This window comes from Corapipo altera, unplaced genomic scaffold, assembly GCF_003945725.1.
Source record: "Corapipo altera isolate COAL_440 unplaced genomic scaffold, ASM394572v1 95, whole genome shotgun sequence".
Lineage (NCBI taxonomy): Eukaryota > Metazoa > Chordata > Aves > Passeriformes > Pipridae > Corapipo > Corapipo altera.
The window spans coordinates 1473169-1497123 of record NW_020884947.1 but is presented as its reverse complement, the minus strand read 5'-3'; the positions used below and the strand labels follow the sequence as shown (position 1 = coordinate 1497123).

The 23955-nt window shown below is 41.3% G+C and overlaps 1 protein-coding gene across 9 annotated transcripts in view; it reads left to right on the top strand.

Moving 5' to 3' along the window:
• FAM53A (family with sequence similarity 53 member A) overlaps nt 1-15969 on the top strand; it is a 70786-nt gene extending 54817 nt beyond the window's left edge. For 7 of the 9 annotated variants that reach the window (XM_027662692.1, XM_027662693.1, XM_027662698.1 and 4 more), the window contains one exon: nt 14773-15969. In XM_027662692.1, coding sequence (XP_027518493.1) covers nt 14773-15099 — 327 coding nt within the window. In that variant the 3' untranslated portion in view covers nt 15100-15969. Of the gene's footprint in view, nt 1-4251; nt 4381-14772 lie in introns of those variants that run through there. The other 2 variants (XM_027662700.1, XM_027662699.1) reach the window with 2 other exon arrangements.
• Nucleotides 15970-23955: the final 7986 nt, after the last annotated feature.

The following is a 23955-nucleotide window of genomic DNA, read 5'->3' as shown; positions in this document are numbered from 1 at the left end:
TCAGTTTTAAGGTAAAAATGAACTTTTCAAGCCAACAGGGCACATGAATGTCAAGGGTAATGTTTTTGTTGCTTCTCACACTGATACAGTCTGATACAAAACCAATTTGATTAAACTTTAGGATACATTTAAGTCTTGTATGTTGTTCTTCACTGTTTAATGAAGGTAGGAGGAATCCTTTTGTGAATGCATGCTTGCAGTACCTGAAGTATGCACCCACTTTTTAACCTTGTCAAGTAAATACTTGCATTCTCACTTTTAGCTTGAGTAAAGTATAATACAGACTTATTCAAATGGCCTCCAGACATTTGTAGTGGACATAAGGCAGCATGTGCTTGTGAAAATACAGCAGTTGTAGAAAATGGTGAACTGTTGGAAATGGTCGAGGAAATCTGTGCATGTCATAATAAAATCCTTCTGTTAGGAGCACAGGTGATACCACTCCAAATCACAGGAGTCAACACTGAGTAAGTTAATGTAAGTGTTCTTGTAGGCTAGTATCACTGTGTTTATTCTAACTAGCATCAGGAGACAGGAATTTGTTTGTGGCTGCTTGAAGAGCACATATACAATGTGTATATATATATTTATATAAAGGGTTTTCTGTACCTTGTTCCCTATGCTCTGCTTCTGGGGATTGGAGGCCTTGCCATGGAAACACATTGCTGAATAATGATCATCATGAGGACTGAAGTAATACTGCTCAAAGTGCTAAGTAGTGGTAACAACCTTATTGAGGTTAAACAAATACTTCTGTTGTATGGCCCTTTTCTTTTAAAGTCACATTCTTTGTTCAAACTACCTCGGTGCTTTTGGAGCATTAATTTTAAAATTGGAGGTTCAGGATAAACTCAGACTTCACTTATGGATTATTAGCTACTTAACTAGGATAAATTGCAAATCTCCTAGTGGTTCCTGATTTTTACCAGTATATGATTTGATACAGTTAGAACCAGCTGTAGATCACTTTTAACACAGACTTGCTATGTTAGAATACTGACTGAGAAGGTTTCAGTGTTGAAGTTGTGGATCACAATTGCTTAGACCCCTTTCAGACACTGGGCTGGAGGAGGGAGATCTCTGAAAGGATTAGGATATAAATGGAGCTTGTACAGACTCTTCTGACTTGCCACAGTTCCTTTCACTGGCACCCAGCCATCTCTCAAATGGGTACGGACTTGAGAGTTAATCACAAAGTCCTTTCTTTGTGATCACTGATTTTTAAGGACAGATAACTGTTGTTTTTTCATGGCCATCTGGTGTGTAAGAGAAGGGTGGATGGGCAAGCCTTATCCTGGCTCTTTTTGCCATCTTCAGTCAGTTGTTTTCTGAGACTGTAATTCATCTGTCCCCATAGTCCTGACTTAATGCATAATCATAGTAAATATGCATATGTACTGGCTAATAAGGTGGCAGCTTTACAAAAGGAGTCAGGTAGGTTGCACCTTCCAAATCTGCATAAAAGTGCATGGCTATGTGCAAGACTGATACTGCATGCAGACAAGTGAGATCCTTGCCTACAGGAAAGTTGGATGCTTTGGTACCAGGCTTGCAACAAACCACATTTTTGAAGACTTCCAGATCCTGTGATTATGTTCCTGGTTAATCACCAGTATTATTTTGTTCTCATGTTGTAATGTATTTTCAGGTTATGCAACAGCCTTAGGGAATTGAAGTACAAGTTGTAAGCTTAGTTTTTACTCTTAAACATACTTGGCAGTAACTCCTAAATTTATTGCGACAGTTACTGTATATGTTGGCTTTTGTCCATGTGCTTTATGTGGCCACTGAAAGTACTGCAGACTGATTCTCTCCTTTGAACAGATTTTATTGAACTCTCAGTTGAGTCAAGATTGTCCTTTGAAAGGTGTCCTGTCAAAGCAGCACAGGTTTGGAGCTTTTTTTTTTTTTCCCTTGAGAGGGACAGACCACTCGGCACACCAGTTGGGAGCAGGTCCTGAGCTTTTGGCAGATGGGGCTCAGTGGTTACTGCTGGGGTGTGTGGAGATGGTTCTCACCAGGAGCAGACTTTGAGCATCCTGGCTCTGTACCATGCTACCAAGGAGCCCTTCCATCTACCTGGCAGTTTGTTGTACTTGCTGTTAGAAGTGCTGTTATCTGTTTCCTCCACCAAAAGAAGTGGTGAGCTGGAAGGAAACATCCTGAGGGCTGTTGGATGGGCATCACTGTTGTATTTCCTTCACAGTCTGAAATTATTGTTGCATAATACCAGTGCCAAATGAATGTTACATTAATCAATAATATAGATTGCTTGAAAGTTTCAAAGCCCTCAGGACTCTGTTAGAACCCGTTCTAATGGCTGTATGTTTGTCTGTTGTGTATTTGTAGAATTTAATTTTGACCTATGTGCTACATGCTGGGATTTATTTTGGTTTTTTTGCTGCATGCAGTCTGCTTCCCAGGAATGCTTGACTTGTGCTGCAAGGTCTAGTAAACCAGTTTGCAACCCTTATTGCTGCTGCCCTTTGCAACGAGTAAGAACTCCACAAGCTCATATTTTGGATGAGTTTCCTGCCTTGCTCAAAGTAAAATTTCTTAATCTGACACAGTTAACAGTAAAGCTTTTGAATATTTGTGCTACTATTTTGGGTAAAAAGGAAACTTCAGTGAGCCAGGAGGATAAGATGAATATATTGCTGCTATCAAGTGTGTTTCTGAGAACTTAATCAGCATGCAAGTATCCAAAGCCTTGCTTCCCTTGGAGTTCAAGGAATTGGCAACCCCTTCACTCAGTCCCTCTTGTCACACTGCAGAGGCCACCAGTGTTGTGTCACATACTAAAAGCAGAATATTAATGTAAGCTTGAAGAGGTAATTTGAGGTTTGGGGGAGCTTTTGAGTGGGTGGCAGCTGGAGCTTGAAACTCCTTATCTCTGAGGCAAGGTGCCTGCAGCAGCTGCTTATGATTTGCGTCTCCCCCTCTTAACAGCAGCCTGGCCTGGCAGAATGTACTGGTGACAAAATATCTATGGGTTTAATGAGGGTGAAACTTGGCAACTATGGCCCAGAAAAGCGCTGCCAGGAGTGCGAACACTTTTCAGATGGCTTCATGCAGTTAATGATCACTTGTTTCTTTCCAGATAGTAACCTCCTTTGTGTGAAGCACATTGCCCCTCGTGTTAAAAAAAATCTGCTCAGTTCTGTGAAGACAACATATAGTGTTACATCAGCCCAAGACTGTCCTTAGTCAGCAGGTTTGATTTCCAGAACGTGATTAGGAGGATTGCTGCACAATAAATATTCCGTGTGATCCTAATCTTGTGCTTCAGTTTAGGCTCTGTGCATTCTTTTAAATGGGCAAGGAAGAGGGAACTAGGTAAAAGTATGCTCTTGCCTAAGCAAGGGAACAAACTCGAAAAACAGATGGTGCTAAAAATAATTTATTACTAGGGTCTAAATATGGCTCTGTGATTTCCCCCCCCCCTTATAAATAATGCAGCTATAAATCCTGCTAGGTATCAATAAGTATTGAATTAACTCCAAACTACTGAGTGTTATGGAACCCTTTTGGCAGCTTTCCAAGCTTGGTGTTGCCCTTCATTCATAGGATCAACATTTAATTCCTTAACAGGGGAAACCTGAAGAATTCATCCTCTTTGAATGGAAACATAGATGCAGGGAGGTTGAATGAGTAGCCACAGGCAAAGGCATCCCACTGCAATGGAAGGGGAGCCGTGCTTGATGAGTTCCTGCTAGGTCGCAGCCAGGATGAATCTCCTCCTTTCTTTCCTGCAACGCATGAACAATCAAAGGCTCCTTTTTTATCTATTGTTGCCATGGAGGGCGTCCATTTAAAGTTCAAATTCCAGCAGGCTTGGGAAGAAGGAAAGGAGGTAGGAGTAGGCCGGGCTGGGAGATGATGGGCAAGCATCAAAAGTGAGCTGAAGACAAGCCAGCACTTTGTCCTGTGACAGGACAGACCAGGCTGGGGGTGCTTGGTTTTGAATGGATGCCTGGAAGTTTTTTGGGCTGGTGAATGGAACACTGCTGAGGTGGCAGGAGCAGGGAGCATCTGGCGTTTTGCTTTCTTTGCGTCGGCAGAGCGGAGCACAATGTGAAATCAGGCCCGAAAGGGCATTTAATGAAGTGAGCCCTTGTGCTTGGAGGTTCCCTGTGCTCTGACAGCAAGGCAGTGTAAGCCTTGAGGAGAGTGAAGGAAAAGAAATCTCATTAGGGATGGAGGTTCCCCCCCGCTCTTTTGCAAATGGATTCTGTAACAAATGTCTTGCAGATACCCGGAGCTTTCCAGAGCTGTTCAGCACTGTTCCTTTGCCATACCTGGAGTTGGCTTTCTATATCTGCTGTACTTTTCTGTAAGCAATGTGCTAATAAGAGGAGGAGGTAGCTTAATATCTGCTGCAGAGTTGCTTTTCCTTTCTGGCAAGTTCCTGTATGTACAATAAGTATTCATTGCTGAAAGAGCTAATGAGTACCAGACCAGCTGCATTTGACATTATGAGAAAAGAAAGGGGCCATCTATGGACTCATAGGCCAGTTTTCAGCCAGCTGTGGATATTTTCTATTTTAATTATTACATATCCTGTCAGAAAATTGGATTATGCTAAAATTATTGGTGATGTTGTTTGCAATACAATACAATATTGAGCTAAGAGCTATGGTTCAGTGTTATATATAGGGTACTTACAGTTAACGTGCCTAAGCTGCACTAGAGGGTTTAAAGAGAGGTGAGAGCACTTTTCTCAGGTTTTACCATCTGGGTTTTGGCAGGTGGCAGGGGATTAAGTTATTTTTTTCCCTTGCTCTAAATTGTGAGAGATGGTGGCTAGCAGAAGTGTTGAGTAGTGTTTCATCATTGATATGGGAACTTTTTCCAGATTTCTTGGCAAAAAAGGAAATCCCAATGTAATCTTCTAAAATATATTAGAAAAATGAGTTATACTTCTTTGAATTTAACTCAGGGTAATTTTGGGAGAGTGTGCTTTAAATATTTGCTATTTTTGTAATAACATGCTAATAAAATTAATAGATAAGACAGTTTTATGGTACCTGAATGCAGCGACTCTTAACTCTTAAACTAGACTTTGGTCTTCCATACTCTGAATATTATCTGTTGTAAAGCTTCCCTTGCTTTTTGACAGTCACATTCTGACTTGATGCATAATTTTCTAAAAGAGACCCAAACCGAACTGATTCACCAGAGGCTTTTCTCTGCAGAGAGGTTTATTAAAAAACCACTTTGAACAGTCCTAAGTTTAACTGTCACTTTGTCTTTTGTTAGTCTTGCATTGCATACATCAGTTCCTGCTGCATGTATGTACTGGTGCATAAGTGTGATAAAGGCAGAATATATGTCTAAGCCTGTGAAAATGAACTGGTTGGAATTTCTCTACATCACTTAGTGATGTCAGTTCTTCCATTAGAATGGGAAATATTGACTTGTTTAACATGCTTTTTCAGGTATATGCAAACTGAAGAGAAATTTGTCTTCATTTTGGTTTGTTGTTGGTTTTGTTTTTTTTTTAAGTTGCTATTAGATGCAACTTTTAGTTGAGTCCAGTTAATGAGGAGGTAAGTGATCTGGGAGGGCATGGTTCAGTGCTAAGGTGAGCTGCAGATAACCAAACATCTCATCTGTTCCTATACTTGGAAGTACTCAATTCTTTATATGCTGACGATGACACGTGCTTTGCAATAAAACTTAGGTATTACCAGAACTGGAATTTTGAATAAATGAGACTTCTGACGAGTTTCCAGATTTCAGTTTTCGTTATTGCAGTAACCATATGACTAAAACTCAAAAGGCTCTGATGGTATGCGAGGAGGCTTGCAAGCTGGGGTAGCATAAACAAATCAGAGTTTAAAACAAAGTATACATAATAGTTGAATATACAGCTTTTTAAACTTTGCAACTTCTTTGGGCAAACTCTGATTTTATTATAAAATAGATGAAAACCAAGGCCCTACAGTGAGAAGTTGAGCTCAGTTTTAGTGTTATCTCTGTGTGTTTTAGGCATTTGAAGGTTGACTGTCTTACACACGACTTGTGTATACTTCTCTTCTGGTTTGGTACAATGTGCAACTGAAGGATAAAGGACCACATATATATGGTTTCCTGACTTTTTTAAAAAAACATACTGAGCATCAACTGCTGACACATTGTCAGCTTTGGTATTTGATCCAATAAACCAACTTGTCTGAATTGTATTTATCAAACAGAAATTTTAGCACAAGTTGACTTGGTATTAAAAATATGCAGCAGTCTTGCCCCTTGATGTCAGGAACATCTCCCAAGCCCCATAGTTTCAGAAATGTTCAAAATGGTCCAAAATCAAGTACCAAGCTAGAAAAATGCACTAGCATGCACTGTACACCCTCAGTCTCCAAAACTGATTCTGTTCTTTCTAAACAAATGTGTTGTGCAACTTGTCCCTGGAAATAATTAGTGGCGAGGGTCCACCTACAGTTTGAATTAAATGCTCCTGGAAGAATTTTCTGTTAAATTCTGGGGTTTGCCTTGAGTTGAGCTAAAGATCCGTAACAGCACTTGTGTTTTGTCTGTGTGGTGTGTACAACCCGTGCATGTCTGTGTGCACTTGTATAACAAGATCTTAAGGCTTTGTTTTGGACAAGCATTTCTGTAGTGGAAAATTGGTCTGAAGAAGGGGGGAACTGTTCCCAAGCTGATGAGGTTGTTTCCCTTTCTCTCCCATCCCCCTTTCCTGGCAGAAGTGAACTTTATGGCCCAATTATAGAATCCCTTAAAATGCTAGTTATGATGGAGTTCCAGCATAACCCAATAATATAGGCGAGGCTGACATCTGTCAGTAACTAATGAGGGCAGCCTTAGAATCAGGATTTGGAGTTTACTTTCCTAATTTCTCCTAAATTTGACCCATCATATCAACTTAATACATATTGGACCTGAAGATAAAAAAACCAAACATGCAAGAATTTTAAGAGAAGTTGGTTACATGGATGTATTCTAACAGTCTGTGCATATGTGGTTCAGTTGTGAAAGTAATTGTTTGCAGCTCATAGCAAAGTCATGAAGGAATGAGACCTTGGCTAAACTGCTCAGGAATAGAAGTTCTCTATAAAAATAGATGACACATAAATGGCAGGAAATGAAGCCAATATGGTCATGTTTTGAAGCCATAAGGGTCAAATCCTGTCCTGTGTTACTCTGGTGCATAATCAGTCAACTTAAACCCTGTTACTTGAGAACAGTTTGGCATGTTAAAGCAAACTTTGAAATGTCACTGAGTATTGGGACTTTTGTAGAAACACAGCTAAAGCTTTTTCTCCTCTTGTTTAAATGTATCTAGTTAGAAATCGAGAAACCTAGTAAAACTCCTGGGGTTGGAGGTAACTTCTCTGTTTGTTATTTCAGAGCTGATTGTTAATTCCTCTGTCAGAAGAATAATACATCAGAAGGCTTTGACTACCCAGGGTGGTCTTTGTTTTTGGATCCTGAATGCTGAACACTGGGAGATGGTACTGCAAGTACTGCAAGCAGTCAGTCTTGTTAAGCAGTTTTCTTTCACTGCTCCTTTTGAGCATATGTTTATGTGCAGGGATGTGTGTGTAGCTCATGTGTGCATGCTTTCTTATTTCCCAGTTTAAAATGCAGAAAACTACATAGATCATCTTTCATCTGTATGAATTAGGTATGATTTAAATTAAGTATTTAAAAAATAATTTTGTCATATTACTAATAAAGAGGGTAATATGCATTTTGAGTTGTTTCTTGCTTCCAGAGCCTGTGTTCCTTTTCTGAAAGGAAAGGTAATAGTTCTTGAGTCGGAAAAGAGGGAACAACTCTGGCAAAACATGAATCGCTTTTGTTGGGAGAGATCATGTGCTTACATCGTTTCCCTCTGTGTCCTTCTACTACAAAACCAGATGTGTTTGTCATCCCTGTATGCACACAAATGGTGCAGCTGTTTGTTCATCACACCATTGCTCATTAGTGCTGTTGGCTGATTGGGTTTGCCAGACTGAAGCCTCTCGAGCTTGTGCAGCTCAAGCACAGTAGAGGCCCAATTCCACATTGTCCAGCCCTTCAGTCTGTCCATAAAGTGAATAAATTCACTATCCATATTAGAGATGTGCACAGGGTCTAGTAGGGAGTAGGAAAATATGTAGACAAAGGTGTGCAAAGGCAGTTTGTTTCCCTTAAGGCAGAGAAATTTCTTTGGTGCTGCAGAGACCCCAGACTGCAGCTGCTGGTGAAGCAAGAACAGAGCAAGAACCATGTCCCAGACCACTCTTCTTGCTCTTTCAGTGCCCTTTTGAGTTCTTTTTTTCTGTGGTCCTTTCTTGTGGAAAGCTCTGTTTTAATGCATCAGTGCGTTTGAGATGAACACTGCTGCTCTTATCTAGTAATTGTCTTGTTTGGCTTAATCTGCCTTCTCCCTGGCCCAAGTCTTGCACTGTTATTATGCAGCTGAACAAAGCACTGTCACTGTGTTCCACTTTGACACTGTATTGATTGGGAGCCCCTTCAGGAGAGTTAAATCCACTGTGTGAGCCTCCTCTGTTTTAGTTAATGGTATAATTCATAGCATCTGTAGGTATTTGTGCTGGACTTGGTACTAAGAATAGCTGAAACTTTTTTCTGCTTAATTACATGCAGGTGAAATAGGTAGGCCTGATGTTTGTAGAGTGTAATTCCACATTCTTACAATAAAAGCTTGGATGATTTATACTTGCTCAGACAGGGAAGGTAAAAGGTTGCAGTTCACAAATTCACTGAATTAGAAAATCTGATAGACCATGATCTTAATTAAAATTCCATGTTGTAAAGTTTTTAAAATGCAGTTTAATGTTGACCTGGATTTTATAAAAGGAGAAAATTGCTATATATGTTCACCCTCTTCATGTGAGTGTTGGTGTTGAATCATATTGTTGACTGCATTACATTAAGTACTGTATTAACTCAGCTTCCAGTTTATCTTTAAAAGCAAACAAAAGTTACCCCCTGTGATGAATGGTCCTGGATTTTAGAAACTGCTAAACCCCAGCACCTGAGTTTCCCCACACTAAACTGCCCCTATCAAAATTTAATTTACAAAGGAATAAATACAAAATGTCAGTAGTGGTTTGGCTGCTTAATTTCAGTTCCAACACTTTTAGACTGACAAACTTTTCTTTAATCTGCTCAAATTCCTTAGTTTATTTTACTTGATATTGGAACTTCATTGAGTGCATGTGCACTGCAAGCACATGAAGAGGTGAGCTGATAGTTCTGAGAGGCTAAGTATGTTCTCAGTTCTTTAGATGATCTTTGCAAAAACCACTGAAAGGAAAAGATATTTAGCTTGGCTAATTTAATATCATATGTAGAGTGCCTACCACGTATAACTTTTATGGCTGAGTTTGGGGCAAGGAGGAAACAGGCATTCAAGTTGAACTTAATCCATGGTGGTTGTAATTCCTGATGTATTTGGGATCTGCCTCTGACTTTGCACATGGCTGTTTGGAATTTGATGTGATAGCAACGATGTTAGCTGGGTCCTAGAAGTTTCCTAGCTAAACGAGTAGGCTGCTTTACAGGTCTGAAGACTTCAGTGCATGAACTCCTGAAATCTCCTGACCAGTGCAGGTGACCATGTGTGGACTGCAGTGGTGCTCAGTCAGAGAACTGGACCCCAATTCCCCCCAAGTCTTTGTGCATTTTGTTTTTCTCACTTACAGACTTTAACTATTCTGGTAGTTTCTCTGTTATTCATACAATGAACAGCCTTGTAAACTTGCATATCTGAGTATAATTAGAGAAATTCAGCATTTCACTTTAATACTTCTATTTCATTGTCATAGTATTTTTTCAACTAATAGCACTAAATAAAAAGCCAAATTAAATCACAGGTTCTTGCAGCTTATAAACAAAACTTGTAAGGATACTGTGGCAGAATTTAGAATATAAGCATAAATATCTAGGCCAATAAATAGATCAACTTTCATGGTAGACTACGCCAGAAAACTTGCATGCTTAAATCTAGAACAGTCTGGCTAGTGGGAGATGAAAGTCTGTTACATCATGATGTTGTTTAGCATCTGATGTGAAATGAGTTGATGGCAGTTTCCTTCCCTTCCTGGGCACCTACATCTAAAAAATGAAAATAATCTTTGAAGATAGAGCAGAGACGAAGCACTGAACAACTTTCATTTCAAGTCATAGCCATATTGCTGTGTGTCAGCCTGTATTGATTTTTAACTGGGTCTTTGACATTCCAAACAGGATTTACCTTATTTGACTAGAGGAACTGCAGCAGTAATTCTTTCTCTGGGGGAAGGAATGGTTATTGTAGTTCAGTGTCTAATTACGTGGCAGAATGCTGGAGGTTGTTTGCTCTCTCTCATTCATATCTAGTATTCTGTATCTCTTCTTCTTTCTAGCTATAGATGGTGAAATAACATTGCATTTTTAATGTATAGAAGTACATTTCAAATTTCCAGGAAAACGAGGGATAACTGCAGAGCGACAAAACATGAACACCGTGTTTGGTTCCCAAATGATTTTGATCAGAGATTCAATTTTGCCCATGAAGGTTTTTCTAGGGATTTGATTGTGTTTCTACATAATACATAAATAGAAATGGTTTTGTTCATTACTTTTCAAACTCAGTGCAAGAAAAATAATTACTTTTCTTTTGATTTACTTCAAATGCATAGCTTAAAAATCTGCAATGGTTTTTGACCTGGAGTATTTTCTTAGACACTTGAATTAAAAAAAAAACACCTTAATGTATTCCTACACCTTTAATTTCTCATTTGAACAGGGAGAAATTCTTTCCCACTTAACCTTTGATTTTTAACTTTTAGTGCATTAGTAAGCCTCAAGCATATAACATTATGGAGAATACTATATTGTTTTCCTCCTGTCAGCACCCCTTTGTACCCATGAAGCAGTATTTCTTCTCAACTGCAAGTGTCTTGAAAGCGAAGGTTATCTGGGAACACTGAAGTGTTCACAAAATGCTCAGTGCAATTCAAGACAGAAAAGTCAGAGTCAAATGTCAAGAGATTTACTCTACAGAAAGATTAATAGTTTGTTACATCAACACAGCATTTTTATTACTATTTCTCACTTCCTGCATAGTAGAAGATTCTGGGATTAGGGACTGTGATGGGATATTTTTTAATCTATACAACCAGCTGACATTTCTAATAATTTACAGTAAACACTGTACATATCTCCAGCTTGAGTTGTCACAGGTTAAGATATTAATGTGAGTAATTAGATACATGAAGTGAAAATTCAGTTTACAGGGAGGGACTCTTCACATCTCTTTGTGGTCAGATGTGATGTCAGGGGATGACTTGTTCAAGGGCAGTTCTCAACACAACTGTGAGTTGCTTAGCACCAGGCTTTTGTGACAGTTCTTATAATTTGGAGTCCTCCCTTAAGCCTCCCTCTTAGTTTCATTCAATGAAACCTCCTCAAATAATGAGTTTGTACCCTGGTTGGACTTTGTTGTTGCTGAGACTTAACTGTGACCTCTTTGTGGGCAGGTTAGTGCCTGAGACGTGAATGTGTCGTGCTGTTTGTGGTGCTGCTGGTCTGAAGCTTAACTGAGTTACCATCAGTAAAGGCATTTGGTTTTGAGCCAGTCTGACTAATCTGTAGGAAACATAAGTCAAGGAAGTGAAGCAAGGACCATGAAGCCCTTGAAGGGAGAAGTGCAGCCCATCTGACTTGCTCCATCTCCGACTGGCTGGGTACAGGGAAGCAACAAAAAAACCCACATATTGCTCCATGCTTGGGCTCTGCCATTTTGTTTTACTCTTGAATTGGATGCTGATACTCCAGGAAATTCCAGGGTCTCCCAGTCATGAGGGCCATTGCACCATCCACCTCTTTTCATGTTCCTGGCAGAGGGACTTTAACAGTGAAGAAATCCTGTGCGCCAGTGTATCTTAAAGCAACATCTCTTGTGTTGTGCCATCACAGGCAAAAGTCTCAGGATGGGACAGAAGGCAAGCCAGATAACGAGTCTAATCAGTTTGATGAAATCCCTCTCTTCCTTAAGCCTGTGACTTGAGGGTGTTGCCCATCCTGTCATGATAACTGGTGCTGAGAATCAGTAGGATGGGCTCAGGGCTTCTGGTGGTTTCAGGCTTCCTCTGCTCCTCACTGTGTGCAGCTGCTGCAGCTGCACCTCCTGAGAGCAGCTGTATCTTCCACCCCCACTCAAACCCGAGGGGTGAACTTGGAGTATGATGGGGATATGGGGGAGAAGCATGAGAACTGCTGCTCCCATTACACACTAGGTTTTCATGCACATAACTGTCTTATTTTTTTTCCCTTTGACTACTGTAGCAAATGCTCTAGTTTTGTTAGTAAAACAAAAACAACCTTTATATTGCTTCTTATATTTGGAAAGTGATGTATTACGGGTTTCTGAAGTGAAGGTTTAGTAAAGAGTACAGACATTAGCTTCCTTTCAGGCTGCTCTGGGCCTTTCTTGTTTGCTTTGTATGGCAAGGGTCTAGAGAGATTTCTTTTATTTCCTTCCCCGCCATTGTTTTTGGTACAAAGTTGGGGTTTTTTCTTAATATTCAGACATTTTATCGCCTCACTTCTTTTAAAACTCGGAGGTTCTTTTTTTTTTTTCTTTTTTTCCATCACACAAAAGAATACTTTTAGCTGATTGAGTTCTATCCATTGCCAACTGTGGACTCTTTTGTCTTGCCAGTCCAGCATCCTTTATAAAATGAGGACCATTGAGCAAGTACTCGCAGGCTCCCCACTGAGCACAATTGTGCTTGAAAGGTGTGGTACTGTACCAGTGTAACATGGAAAGCTGCAGTTCAGAGGCCCTGAATGCATTGCAATTTCTACCTTTTGCTTTGTGAAAGGAGCGGGATTGTGCTGCGAGATAATAAATCCACCTATTTTTAGTTTGGTGAGGTTGTGACAAGTGGGTGAACAAAGAACCAGTTGAATGCACTTGCTGTTGTGTTGAAACCGGCTAAAAGTTCCCATTCAAGTGGTTTCAACACAGTACAGCTAACAGGCAATTTTCCATTTATGTACACAAACCTTCTAGAAAGACAGCTGTGTGGTTGGATTAATTTCTAGCAGTAAATTGAATAAAAGATATTTTGAAGGGGGACTCGGGAATTCCTTTCTGAAACATTGAAAGCAGAACTTTCAAAGCTTTTCTTTATTTGGCCCCTTTCCTTCCCGGTGCCTACTATAAGATTTAAAGAACTGAAAATATTGTCCCCTGTATGGAGATACACAACAGGATGTGTTCTTTTTAAAAGCAATGAGATAGACTTAGAATTAAAATACACTGTGACATTTTTTACTTTAAAAATATACTGTTTTGCTTTATGAGAGAAATTCATACCTCTTAGTCATAGAAAGAAACTCAAATGTTCTTAAATGTTTGTATTTGAATAAGTGATAAATGAGATATATAGAAGTGTTTTGAAAACAGGAACGTATATTATACCAAAACTTCACCATAGTGAGGTTTTCTCTTTTATGCAGTTGTATACAAGCAAGGCTGATTAAATCAAATGTCTTCTGAATTTGTTAAGATTTGTTTAAAAAGTACCCAGAGATACTGGTAAGATGCTTAAGTGGGTGCTGATGTGTTATGGTGAAGTGGGAACATTACTCAGTGCTCTGGAAGAGCATCTGGAATACAGCATATGAGGAATGTTGCAATGTTCCCTTCTTCAAATAAACAAATATAAAATACTTAAGAAATGACAAATTGGGGGAGGAAGCTGGAAATGGGTGTGAAAGTTGGTCTTTTTCCCTGAGGATCTACTTGCAATAAAATGACTGCTGTGTGTGAGACTGGAGTCACTTAACCAGTAAGATACTGAAAAGTTAGTATAATGTTATTCTTCTGTCTCACACCATCTCTGAAACACCCCTGGCTGTTTCACCTTCCTCTCACTGTGTGCTTGTATGAGGCAGAGTTTAGAAGTTTCCCACTTGTTAAAATCTAAGTTCTGCTGTCTATATATTTCTGTTGGTTCTTAAATGCTGCTTCTGGATTCTAGTCAAAGTTCCCTTAGAGTTACATAAGGAACTTAGGCATTTTATTCTTTTATCTGTGGGACAGAGGTAGCACACTTACTGGGGGCTTCTTTTCTTCTTTCCTTTGTCTAAATAAAGGCGAGTGCCCCTCTGGTTTTTAATATACTTTGAATTTAAAAAGAGTTGCTCCAGTTCTTGAGCTCTTGTTCAGACAGTACCCAACTGAAAAGACAAGCTAAGCTGACTCTGGAGCAAGATGTTCCCAGTAGAAGCTTGGGTTCCTTCTGTTTAGAGTTTACCCAAATGTGCCAGTTGCTTTGCCGACTCTGGCTGAGGTGACGCCTAAGGGCTCATTGTCTGCATGAGAAATTAATTGTTGACCAGGCTGCAGTGCAGCTGTCTGACCTAAATGCTGATGTTACCAAATGCTCTGCTCTGGATTTGCCAGAAACCTAATACAGCAGACTGGTTGGGTGTGTGCACTTCCTCATGGTAGTTGACCAAAGTTAGGTTTTTGGATATTTCTGCATGAAAAAAAGGGACTGTTTTTCTCACAAATGGGAAACTACATAGGCAAAATATCTGTGCAAACCCAGACTGTAGTAAGTTAATACTATTCTTCCTTTTTCTTCATGCCTCTCATTTCCAGGATTACTTTGAACACATGACACTCCTGAGTACATACTCTCAAACCATTCAGGAATTTAAGGAATTTATTCTACTCCTCCTGTACAGTCGTGGTTAATATATTCATTGCTTCTCTTTTTTCTTTTCTATTTTTTATTGCAGACTTTAAAAAATTCCAAAAGTCTTTGCTCCCTTGACTATGAAGATGATGATGATGACACACAAATGAAGACAATTGTGTCATCGCCATGTGACTCAAATGATCTTATGAACATCATCACCCCTGGCTCCAGCCCGATGAAAGAACAGCAGCTGGATGAAGTCAGGCATCACGGGTCATGCCAAGGTGGCTTCAAAACAAGGGATTATAAGAAAGCAGACGCAGTGTGTGAAAGCGACGAGGACACGAGTGATTGTGAGAGCACCGAAGAAGGAATCTTTCCTCTAGACTGTGGGGACCTGGACCTAGAGCAGATTGAAAACAACTGAGAACTCCCAAGTTGTGTGCTAGAATCAGAATTGTTCTAAATTAAAGTGATAGAGGATTACCTTTGCCATGCATAATCCATGTCCCTGAATCTCTGTATTGCCTGTCTTGGGCTGTGGTAGAAGAAATGTTTCAGGTGGGGGAAAAACGTGAACCATTGTTACCTGTTTAGTCTATTGGTCAATACGTGGATGACAACAAAGTAAAAAAGTAGGAGGTTAAATGTTATTTTGAACATTAAGGAATAATTTTGATTAAAAATTTCCTAACAGATATTTTGCATTTTTATGGCTTTTACAGTTCTGGAGAAAAAGCATCTCTATTTTGAAATGAATTTTCAGGAGGGCATTCTATAAAACTAAATCTGTCTACAGTGATTCTGGTGCGGGTCTATGTTGCTTTTGTTAAAGAGCTTAATGTGAAAAGTGAATTGCATAATGAAATTGGTAATAAACTTTCAGATAGAACTCTTAAATATCTGGTTGACAACTGGTCCAAAATACTTAACTGCCATCTTTGACAGTGTCTGGATAAAAAACAACTTCATAACATGTACAAGTGTTTTTTTCATACATTCAGGACTTTTTGATCAAAATATGGTAGTGACCTTAAAGGTTAACATTTTCCATTATTTTACTACTTGAATTGTTTTCTAGCCTGAAGCAATGCTAATTTAGGTGGGCTAAAACTTGCAAGTAGCTGCCCACCTACTTGGTCATTATGTTTTCTGTGGTTCAAAAGAATGTACAACAAGAGCACTTGAACTTTTAGACAGGGACTTTGTAATGATCAATTCCCCAGGAGGTGATCCCTTCAGCAATACTAGAAGGAAAATAGTCCTTGAATTAAATAAAATGACATTTTGCTTTGCACTTGTGTCTGCTTATGACTTTTACTAGTGGAAAATGTGTGGTCTGTGGCAGATTCTGTGATGTGGTTCTTATGTGTAGGATTGGGTGGAGTGGAAGGGCAGATTTCTGGTCGTCTGAAATAAAAGTGACATCAGGTTTGTCTGGAGAGATGGGGAACAACTCATGCTGGATCCCAAAAGCATCTCAGTGATTACATACACTGGAATAATTTCAAGTGTAATACTGCATTCATTGCAGACTATTGCAACACATACTTATTTTGTTAGTTCAGCTGCAATAAGAAATTTCCTCAACAATGGAGAAATGGATCTTGAAATGGTTTTAAATTGGATCGAAAAGGGGAAGCTTAGATTATGGCATTTGAGTGCATCGTGTTAGTTTGCTTAAGTGAGCCAACTCCTACTGTAACTTGTGCCATAAAACCAAAATGCAGCAATGTATTTTAAGTCAGCTAATGGAATGTGATTAAAATGAGAAAAAAAATATCTTAAGACATGTACCAAAGGCTGTGGCAAGATATGGTACAGGATCCAGCCCTGTGATTAGGGCCAGCCTTTAATTACTGAACCAGTGTTCGTAACTCAAGATCTATACAAAATTTTAAAAGTCAGGGTAGTCAGTAAGATGCTCTAAACATTTTTCTTACTCTTAAGAGCTCCTATTGCATATGCAACTGAGTGGCAGTGATGTGTGATACCGGTATATGTTGTGTAGTGAGATGCAAGAACATTTTAGAGACTTATTGGGTTCTTGATGTGTTAATGTATACTGTGTGGGAGAAGTGAAGCTGCTCACTGTTGACAAAAACCATTCTCCTTTTTCTAGATGAGTTAATACAGGAGTTGATTTTGGAGCAAAATTCAGAAGCTCCTATTAACAGTGTCTCACCCCACAGGTACTTGCTCTGGGTTAGCGCAGAGCACACAGATGGTGACCTGCACATCCATACAGCTATTTGGAATAACCTTATGTGACAGAGGATTGCTATTCTTGGCACTTCCTCAAGAAGCAGCAAGTGAGGTACAACCAATTCCCCTCTTGGGTACATGGGAAATGTGCAATAGTGTGATGGTCAGACACTGTGGGCAATGGAACAACCCAGCTCACTTCTGGACTGCAATTACTGGTTGCAGAAGTACTTTCTCATTGTGTATTCTTCTTAATTGAGCAATAGAGGTAAGTAAAATTGAATCAGCTTTAATGCAGGATTGTAGCAGAGGCCAGTAGTACAACTGGGATCACTTAAAAACTAATTTACCTATTTGAAAGGACTAGTTAAAAGTGTAATGGCATGGAATGAGAAAGCTAATGTGGCAATCCATTTAGCTCTTCCTCCCCCAAGGAAGGTAAGCTCCTGGAAGAAGTAAAAGAAGAAAATACCTCAGAGGACACTAGTAGAAGGAGGTTGAGATGCAGTGTCAGTGAAAAAATAACACGAGCCGAAGCTATAGATAAGAAGACAGTGATAAAGCAAAGGCAAGAGTAGAGAACCAGCTAATATTTGTTCCAGCTCTGAAATGTGGTCTGGCTCTGGTCTCAATGAATTGACTTCTCTAGCCTCAAGGGTAAGGTTCTACACTTACCTTTAGTAGGTGTGCTGTTTTCAGTCAACACAAAGCCACATTCTTACCCAGATCCTTAGGGTAGGAAGGGGTTTCCCAAGGGGAGGTACAGATATATTTGCTTATGGTTACATAGGACTCAGTCTCCTGCTAAGCCAGCTGTTAAAACTCTAAATAGCCCTTTCACGGAAACACACAAAAGGAGTGGGTTTGGATACTGAAGAACAAGTTTCATGACAGTAGGAAGTAGTAATTATCTAGTTTAGACTCGTATTAGTCAGTGACAAGAAAATAAGCAGTTGAGCAGCTGTGCAGTGACACTGGCAAATGAGGAAATCTGCTGGAAGGAATGTGCACTTTGTGTGCAGATGCCAGTGTAATCCCCCACAATGACAAAAGGAATTGTTGGTTAAAACTTCCTTCAGATGGGGCTTTGCGTCCCCAGCAAGATCTGAAGTCCTACTCTAAAAGAAAACAACAGACGATGAGTTTGGTACCTTTGCATTTGCTTATAGGATAGTGTCGTGGCTGTTGGGCAAATACAGAAGGTGGGCTTGCAAGAAGGGAAAGCGTGGTTTCAGAGATTGGATTGTGTTTGGAAGCGGGCTGAGCGAGGCTGAAAGCAGCTCTTGCTCTGGGAGTGGTTTCCTTCCACCTTGCACCCAGTGTCAGAACGGAAGGCCGTGTTGCATGGGGCTGTGGGAGTTGCTCTGGGTCACTTATCTTTCATTTTTATTACAACCTGGGTAACAAAGTAGTATGCACGTTAAATCTGCAGTCAACAGGAAGCTGGACAGATGAGGAAGATAAGATAGCATAAGAATTCAAAATAGTCTTGGCAACTTGCAGAAATGGTTGCAGCAGGGAGGAGATGGTGGGGAAAGACAAGATCCTTTTTATCAAGGCACTAAATTTAGGTAGAGGAAAACAAATGCACAGAGTGGTGCCAACTAGTGAGCACTGTTTCAGATAAAGGCTCTGGCAGCTTGTCCTGCTGGTGGTAGAAAAGTTTCAGTCTGGGGTTCACGAATGGTTTGGTGAGACTGAAGGTAATCCCGTGCTTCACAGGAGCACCTGTAAGTATGGAACTTGAGACACTGTACAGGACAGGAAAATGCAATAGGCAGGGACATGACTGATACCTTGATTATGTGGGAAAAGGCACTTGTGAGGATGGACTGGAAGAACTGAGCTTGAAATCATGTGGTAGATGGGGCTTAAATTGTAGCTAGAATGAGTGACAGTTTCTTCTAAGGCCAAATACCAAAAAAAAAAATAGGATAGGGAGTCACTGTACAGATGTGTGGGAAGCTGGTAGTAGCTGTTCCACAAATGGAGGTCTTTTAAGAGCAAGCATCTCTCAGGAGCAATAGCTGCTTTTCATCTTGCTTTGGGGCAGGGGAGAAGGTTGGCTGACTTTCCACAGTCCTTTCCTGTCCCATTTGCCTCTGGGTGTGTGCAGCTAATGCTTCAAGGTAAATAATTGTTGGAGGAAGAGGAGCTGAGGTGGCAAGGAGAGCACTCTAGAGCAGAGGTAGGAGCTTCCAGTGCAGGGTTCAACTGTGATCTGTAGCTCCTGCTCAGAGCTGACATTTCTTAGAATATAGACCCCTATGGTGTAAGTTTGGGCTAAATCATGTCTCCGAAAAACATAAATATGTATTTGTCTGTATCCAGGTCTGTTCTGGGGCGGGTGGTGCTTAGTGAATTTACCTTTATTTTCAAATCACAGGTCAAGATACTGCTCACCCCTTGGTGTAAAGCTGGCCTCTGCAGTACCTCTGCAAACACACATTTGTTGGAAAGCTCTTGGTGGTTGGTAGATGCCAGGATAATTTTTTCTAAATCTGTTCACTGTGTTTATTTTGCAAACTACACATTGTTTGTTTTTAAAAGTACCAGAGTATAGATCTGTGTGCTTGCACAGTGGGCTCTCACAGCAGGGCTCATCCTCTTATTAGGAATGATCCAATGCTGCTCAGCAGATAACTTGGGATGTTTCCTTTGAGGTCGTATCATTGAAAGAGGTGATACAGCCGTGCTGGTGGCACATGTTGCATGTACTCACCCTGGAAAGGACCCGATCCAGGAGCTGCCACTTCCACCACACCTCTGTACCTTTTCATCAGCATTTTAAAGGGATGAGCATCAAACAGTCAGGATCTGGGGCCCTGCTGCTGTGGCTGCTTGTCCTTGGACCCCTTGGTGGAGCTTGTTAGTTGTTTAATGGACACAAAATGCAGTTTTACTGGAGCGTTGCTGCCATATGCTGAGCAGCCCATTCTGGTGTGTTTTCAAAGTGAGTTTTGACATCAGTTGTTTTGGAGTTTGTGTGTAATTAACATCATCCAAGTTACTGCTCTCACCACCATCTGGTCATCACAATACTCACTGGCATGCTGAAGTGCTGTGTATTTACTAGGGGAAAATGAGGCTGCTTTCACTATCTGCAGCTTCTTGGACCCATCAGCAGTACTGCTTTTATGGTTTTTTGCTATCGTAAAGTGCTTTTGAGATCTATTCTGTGAGTGATCTGAGCCAGGGAAATATGGCATGAACTCTATGGAAACAAGTTTAAAACTTCTTAGAGCAGCATTTCACTTCTTAAACTCTTTAAAAGCCAAGCCATAAGTTTAAATGTTTCATGATGCCTCAGTCTGGACAAAGAGCTGTGGTCTCCTGATTCAGGTAAGCTTGTCTGATGTGAGCAGTGATGTGAATTGGAAGTGAGGGCTATTCTGCAGAGTACTCAAAACTTGTGTCCCACTTTCCAAAAGAGACTTGGCTGAACTCCTCCCTGCAGCAGCGTGGAGTGGGGATGTATTCCCAGAGCTCTCAGCTATGGACTGGGGTGATGTTCAGCTGATTTTTTGTTTCTTTGTTCTTCCTTGCTTCATCTTACGGCTACTCTGCATCAGGTGGGGCTTTGAGACACTGTCTGAACAGGATTCTGGAAGTGTCAGACCTGTGGTTCATGACAAGGTAGCTACAGCAAGGGGAAGGTCGGTGCTGTAGCCCTTGCTTGTGATGTGTGTGGTAGCAGTGGGTTGCTCATCAAAATACGGGGCTGCTCACATCCCTCAAAATTCATTCTCATATAAACCCCAGGCAGAAGAAGAGAAGATTTTAGAAAAGAGAGGCAGAGGGTGGCCCTGTACTGTTTGCAGCTTTTGCTTTTTTTGCAGCTAATGAGGTTTCAGTCCAGCATTCAACAACCTGATTTTTCTGTGTGACCTTGCATCATCGTCCCAGCGGCTCTTCCCATGCACTGAATGGGATGTGTTCCTGTGGAAGATGGAGCATGTCCTTGCATGAATGGAGGATCTTGCATAATGCAGAAAGGTGCATGAGAGTGAGCTGTGAGTCTGCAGGCAGCCTTGCATCTGCTAATTCTGAGAGACTTTGCAATTTTCATCTCCCTCTAGCCCACAGTTCTAAAAACCTTCTGTGATGTAAACCCTCCACTGAAAGAAGATATGAAAATATACTAATTGTCCAGATTTGGTCATCAGCATTGTCATGACCTTAAGACTTTTGTGAGTCCTATGAGGAGTGGCTGAGGGAGCTGGGGATGTTTAGCCTGGAGAAAAAGAGGCTGAAGGGAGACATTATTACTCTCTACAACTACCTGTAAGGAGGTTGTAGCCAGGTGGAGGTCGGGCACATCTCCCAGGTAATTAGAGACAGGACGAGAGGACACATTCTCAGGCTGCACCAGGGGATGTTTAGGTTTTACATTATGAAGAAATTCTTCACAGGAGGGGTGATAAGACATTGGAATGGACTGCCCAGGGAGGTGATGGAGTCACCATCTCTGGAGGTGTTTAAGGAAAGAATGGACGTAGCACTGAGTGACATGGTCTTGTTGACAAGGTGGTGTTGGGCCATAGGTTGGACTTGATGATCTCAGGGGTGTTTTTCCCTGATTCTGTGATTCTATGGTAGTATAGATCCATCAGAGGGGAAGTGAGATACATGCTTTATGGATGTCTTCATAGCTTTTTACTTACCAAGAAAGTGACGTCCATGCCTAGGGGGCATAGGATTTACTCTGGAATTAAGTTGGGCTATTACAAGATGATCCAGTTCTGGTTTTCCACTTCTGCTCAGTTACATCCACCATCCTGTCTCAGTTTGGAAAATCATGTTCAGAGCTGGTTTGTTGGAAGGATTTGGGTGGTATGTGGGCTACCAGGGCAGCAGCAGGGAGCTGGGACAGCAGGTGCTTGCCCAGCCTATATGAAATGTTTAGAGAATTGAGATACTGAAATTTTAAATCTTAAATAAGAGTTTACAAACTGAACTGGTTTTCGAGACCTTGAAGCAAGGTCAAAATTGGATGAAATTTTATCGAAATTTGTGACACTAATTTTGTGATGATTGAACCAATCCAAGATAAATACCTGACATGGAAGAACTTTTGTTTGAACACCTTTAAGTCATTGGAAACAAGTGTAAAATCAGGATCTTGTCATGGAAAATGTTGGGTGACCTGATCTTGGAGCTCTTCTCCCTCATGTAGGACAGGGTAAGTGTGTCTGACTGGTCTGTCTGATGTGAACATTCTGCTTTCAAATGTCATTATATTGGAGTCTGTCTAGGCAAGTGAGAAAATGGTGATAATGAGAAACAAAGGGGGAAAACCCACAGAAATCAACAGAAATATCAGAATTTGAATAGGAAAAAAATATCCAGTAATGTAAACCATAGTTTAAACCAAAAGGCTTGTGGACAGTGTTCGAACTGTAGCAAATACAGGTTGTTCTACCCGGTATATTTTTGGACTGACACCAAAACCATTCCTTCTAAAGGAAGGCATATCTATAAGTCAGTCCCAGTCAGGGCTAGTGGGAATGACTGGGATAGTCTTTGGGCACCAAAACCTCTTTGAGTTCTCGCCAAGATAAGTTTCCTAAAACTATTACCCTTGAGGAAAAGAATGTGAATTTAGCCCATAGGCAGGAAAGCACTGGGACTGTAAGTCTTATTTGTGCATACACAAAGCTGTCTAGACCTTGAACTCTTCAAGATGTGTGTTTTTTGTACAGTAAGAGCTGTTCAGAGTGGTAGCAGTGACTCCAGAGTCTCTCAGGCAGGGAAAGAGCAACTTCTAAATATTTGGGGGTTTTTTTCAAATTTGTCCAATGCTGCCTTTTCACAGACTCTGGTATCCAGAGTTACACCTGTTCCTAAATCCACTTGCAAATAGTAACATCCAACTTCATTTCCACACCCTTCTTTCAACTTCCCTCACACTGCGGGCTCTGTCCCAATGGGTCTATTTTCATTCTCTTCACTTGGGTGTTTGTACACCTGAACAACCTGAATGGCTGGGGAGGGGCTGAGTTGGGAGTACCCTGGGAGCTGGGATGGGCCATCAGCCTGCATGTCTGTCCTGGCTCTGTGGTGTGCACGATGAGGAACTGTGGTCTGGTGTCCTACAGCATCACTGGGACAGGGACCGATGGCCTTGGGCTGGGCTGAAACAGGGCCAGGATGCCTCACAGACCTTTTACAAAGGGCCGCTGCCCCTTCCCTGCTCCCTGCCTCTTCCCAGATCTTTCTCAGCCTTGAAGGCTGAGGCAGGAGGGCAGCAGGAGTGCCCCCTGTGATACCAGAGGGCAGGAAGGAGCACAGGGTGCTGTGGTGGGAGACCATGCAATAGGGATGCAACACTGTGCTATGTGCTGCCATGGGCACCTGCAAGAGCAACACCTGCAACCCAGAGAACTGGGTACTTTCTTGTCCACTCTGGGGCTGCGCTCAAGTCCTGTGCTTGATCTAATTGTTGGGACCTGTACTTTAAAGCTGATGAGAAAACCTGCAGTGGAGCTGGGATGTGGACTCGAGGATGCTCCTGGTCTCCCTTTAGCTGAATCCACTGGGCTCTGGCCCCGTAGTGGGCCTGCTGGCTCCCTGTCAGTCACTGTGTTTCTCATCCCTTGCCAAACACACATGGGTGCCTGGGAACATTCCCCTTTGAAGCCAATGGCAAAAGCTCTCCAGAGCTGCACCCTGTGAGTGGATGTGCTGCACCAGCACCTCTCACCTCCTCATTGCATGGGCGTGGTTGTGAAACACATGGCTCCCGTAAAAGTTGTTCCTGGAAAGTACACCACGTGTCTATGCTGACATCAAAATGCCCACCATGGTGTAGTGGGTGGCAGGATGCAGGGATGCAACGCAGCCAGGACACCAGATGCATGGATACAGGGAATTCAGCACCCTTCCTTTGGGCAGAGGTGGGAGCAAGGCTGGAAAAATACAACCGGCAATTCATCCAGCTGAAGGCCGAGCACCATTCCGGGTGTTGAAATCCACCCCTGCAAACTTTGAAGTGCAATTGGTCATGCAAATTGTTGGTCTCTTGAATGTTGATCTGCATTGCTTGGAGAACAGAGTCAGGAGGGACACACAGGCAGTG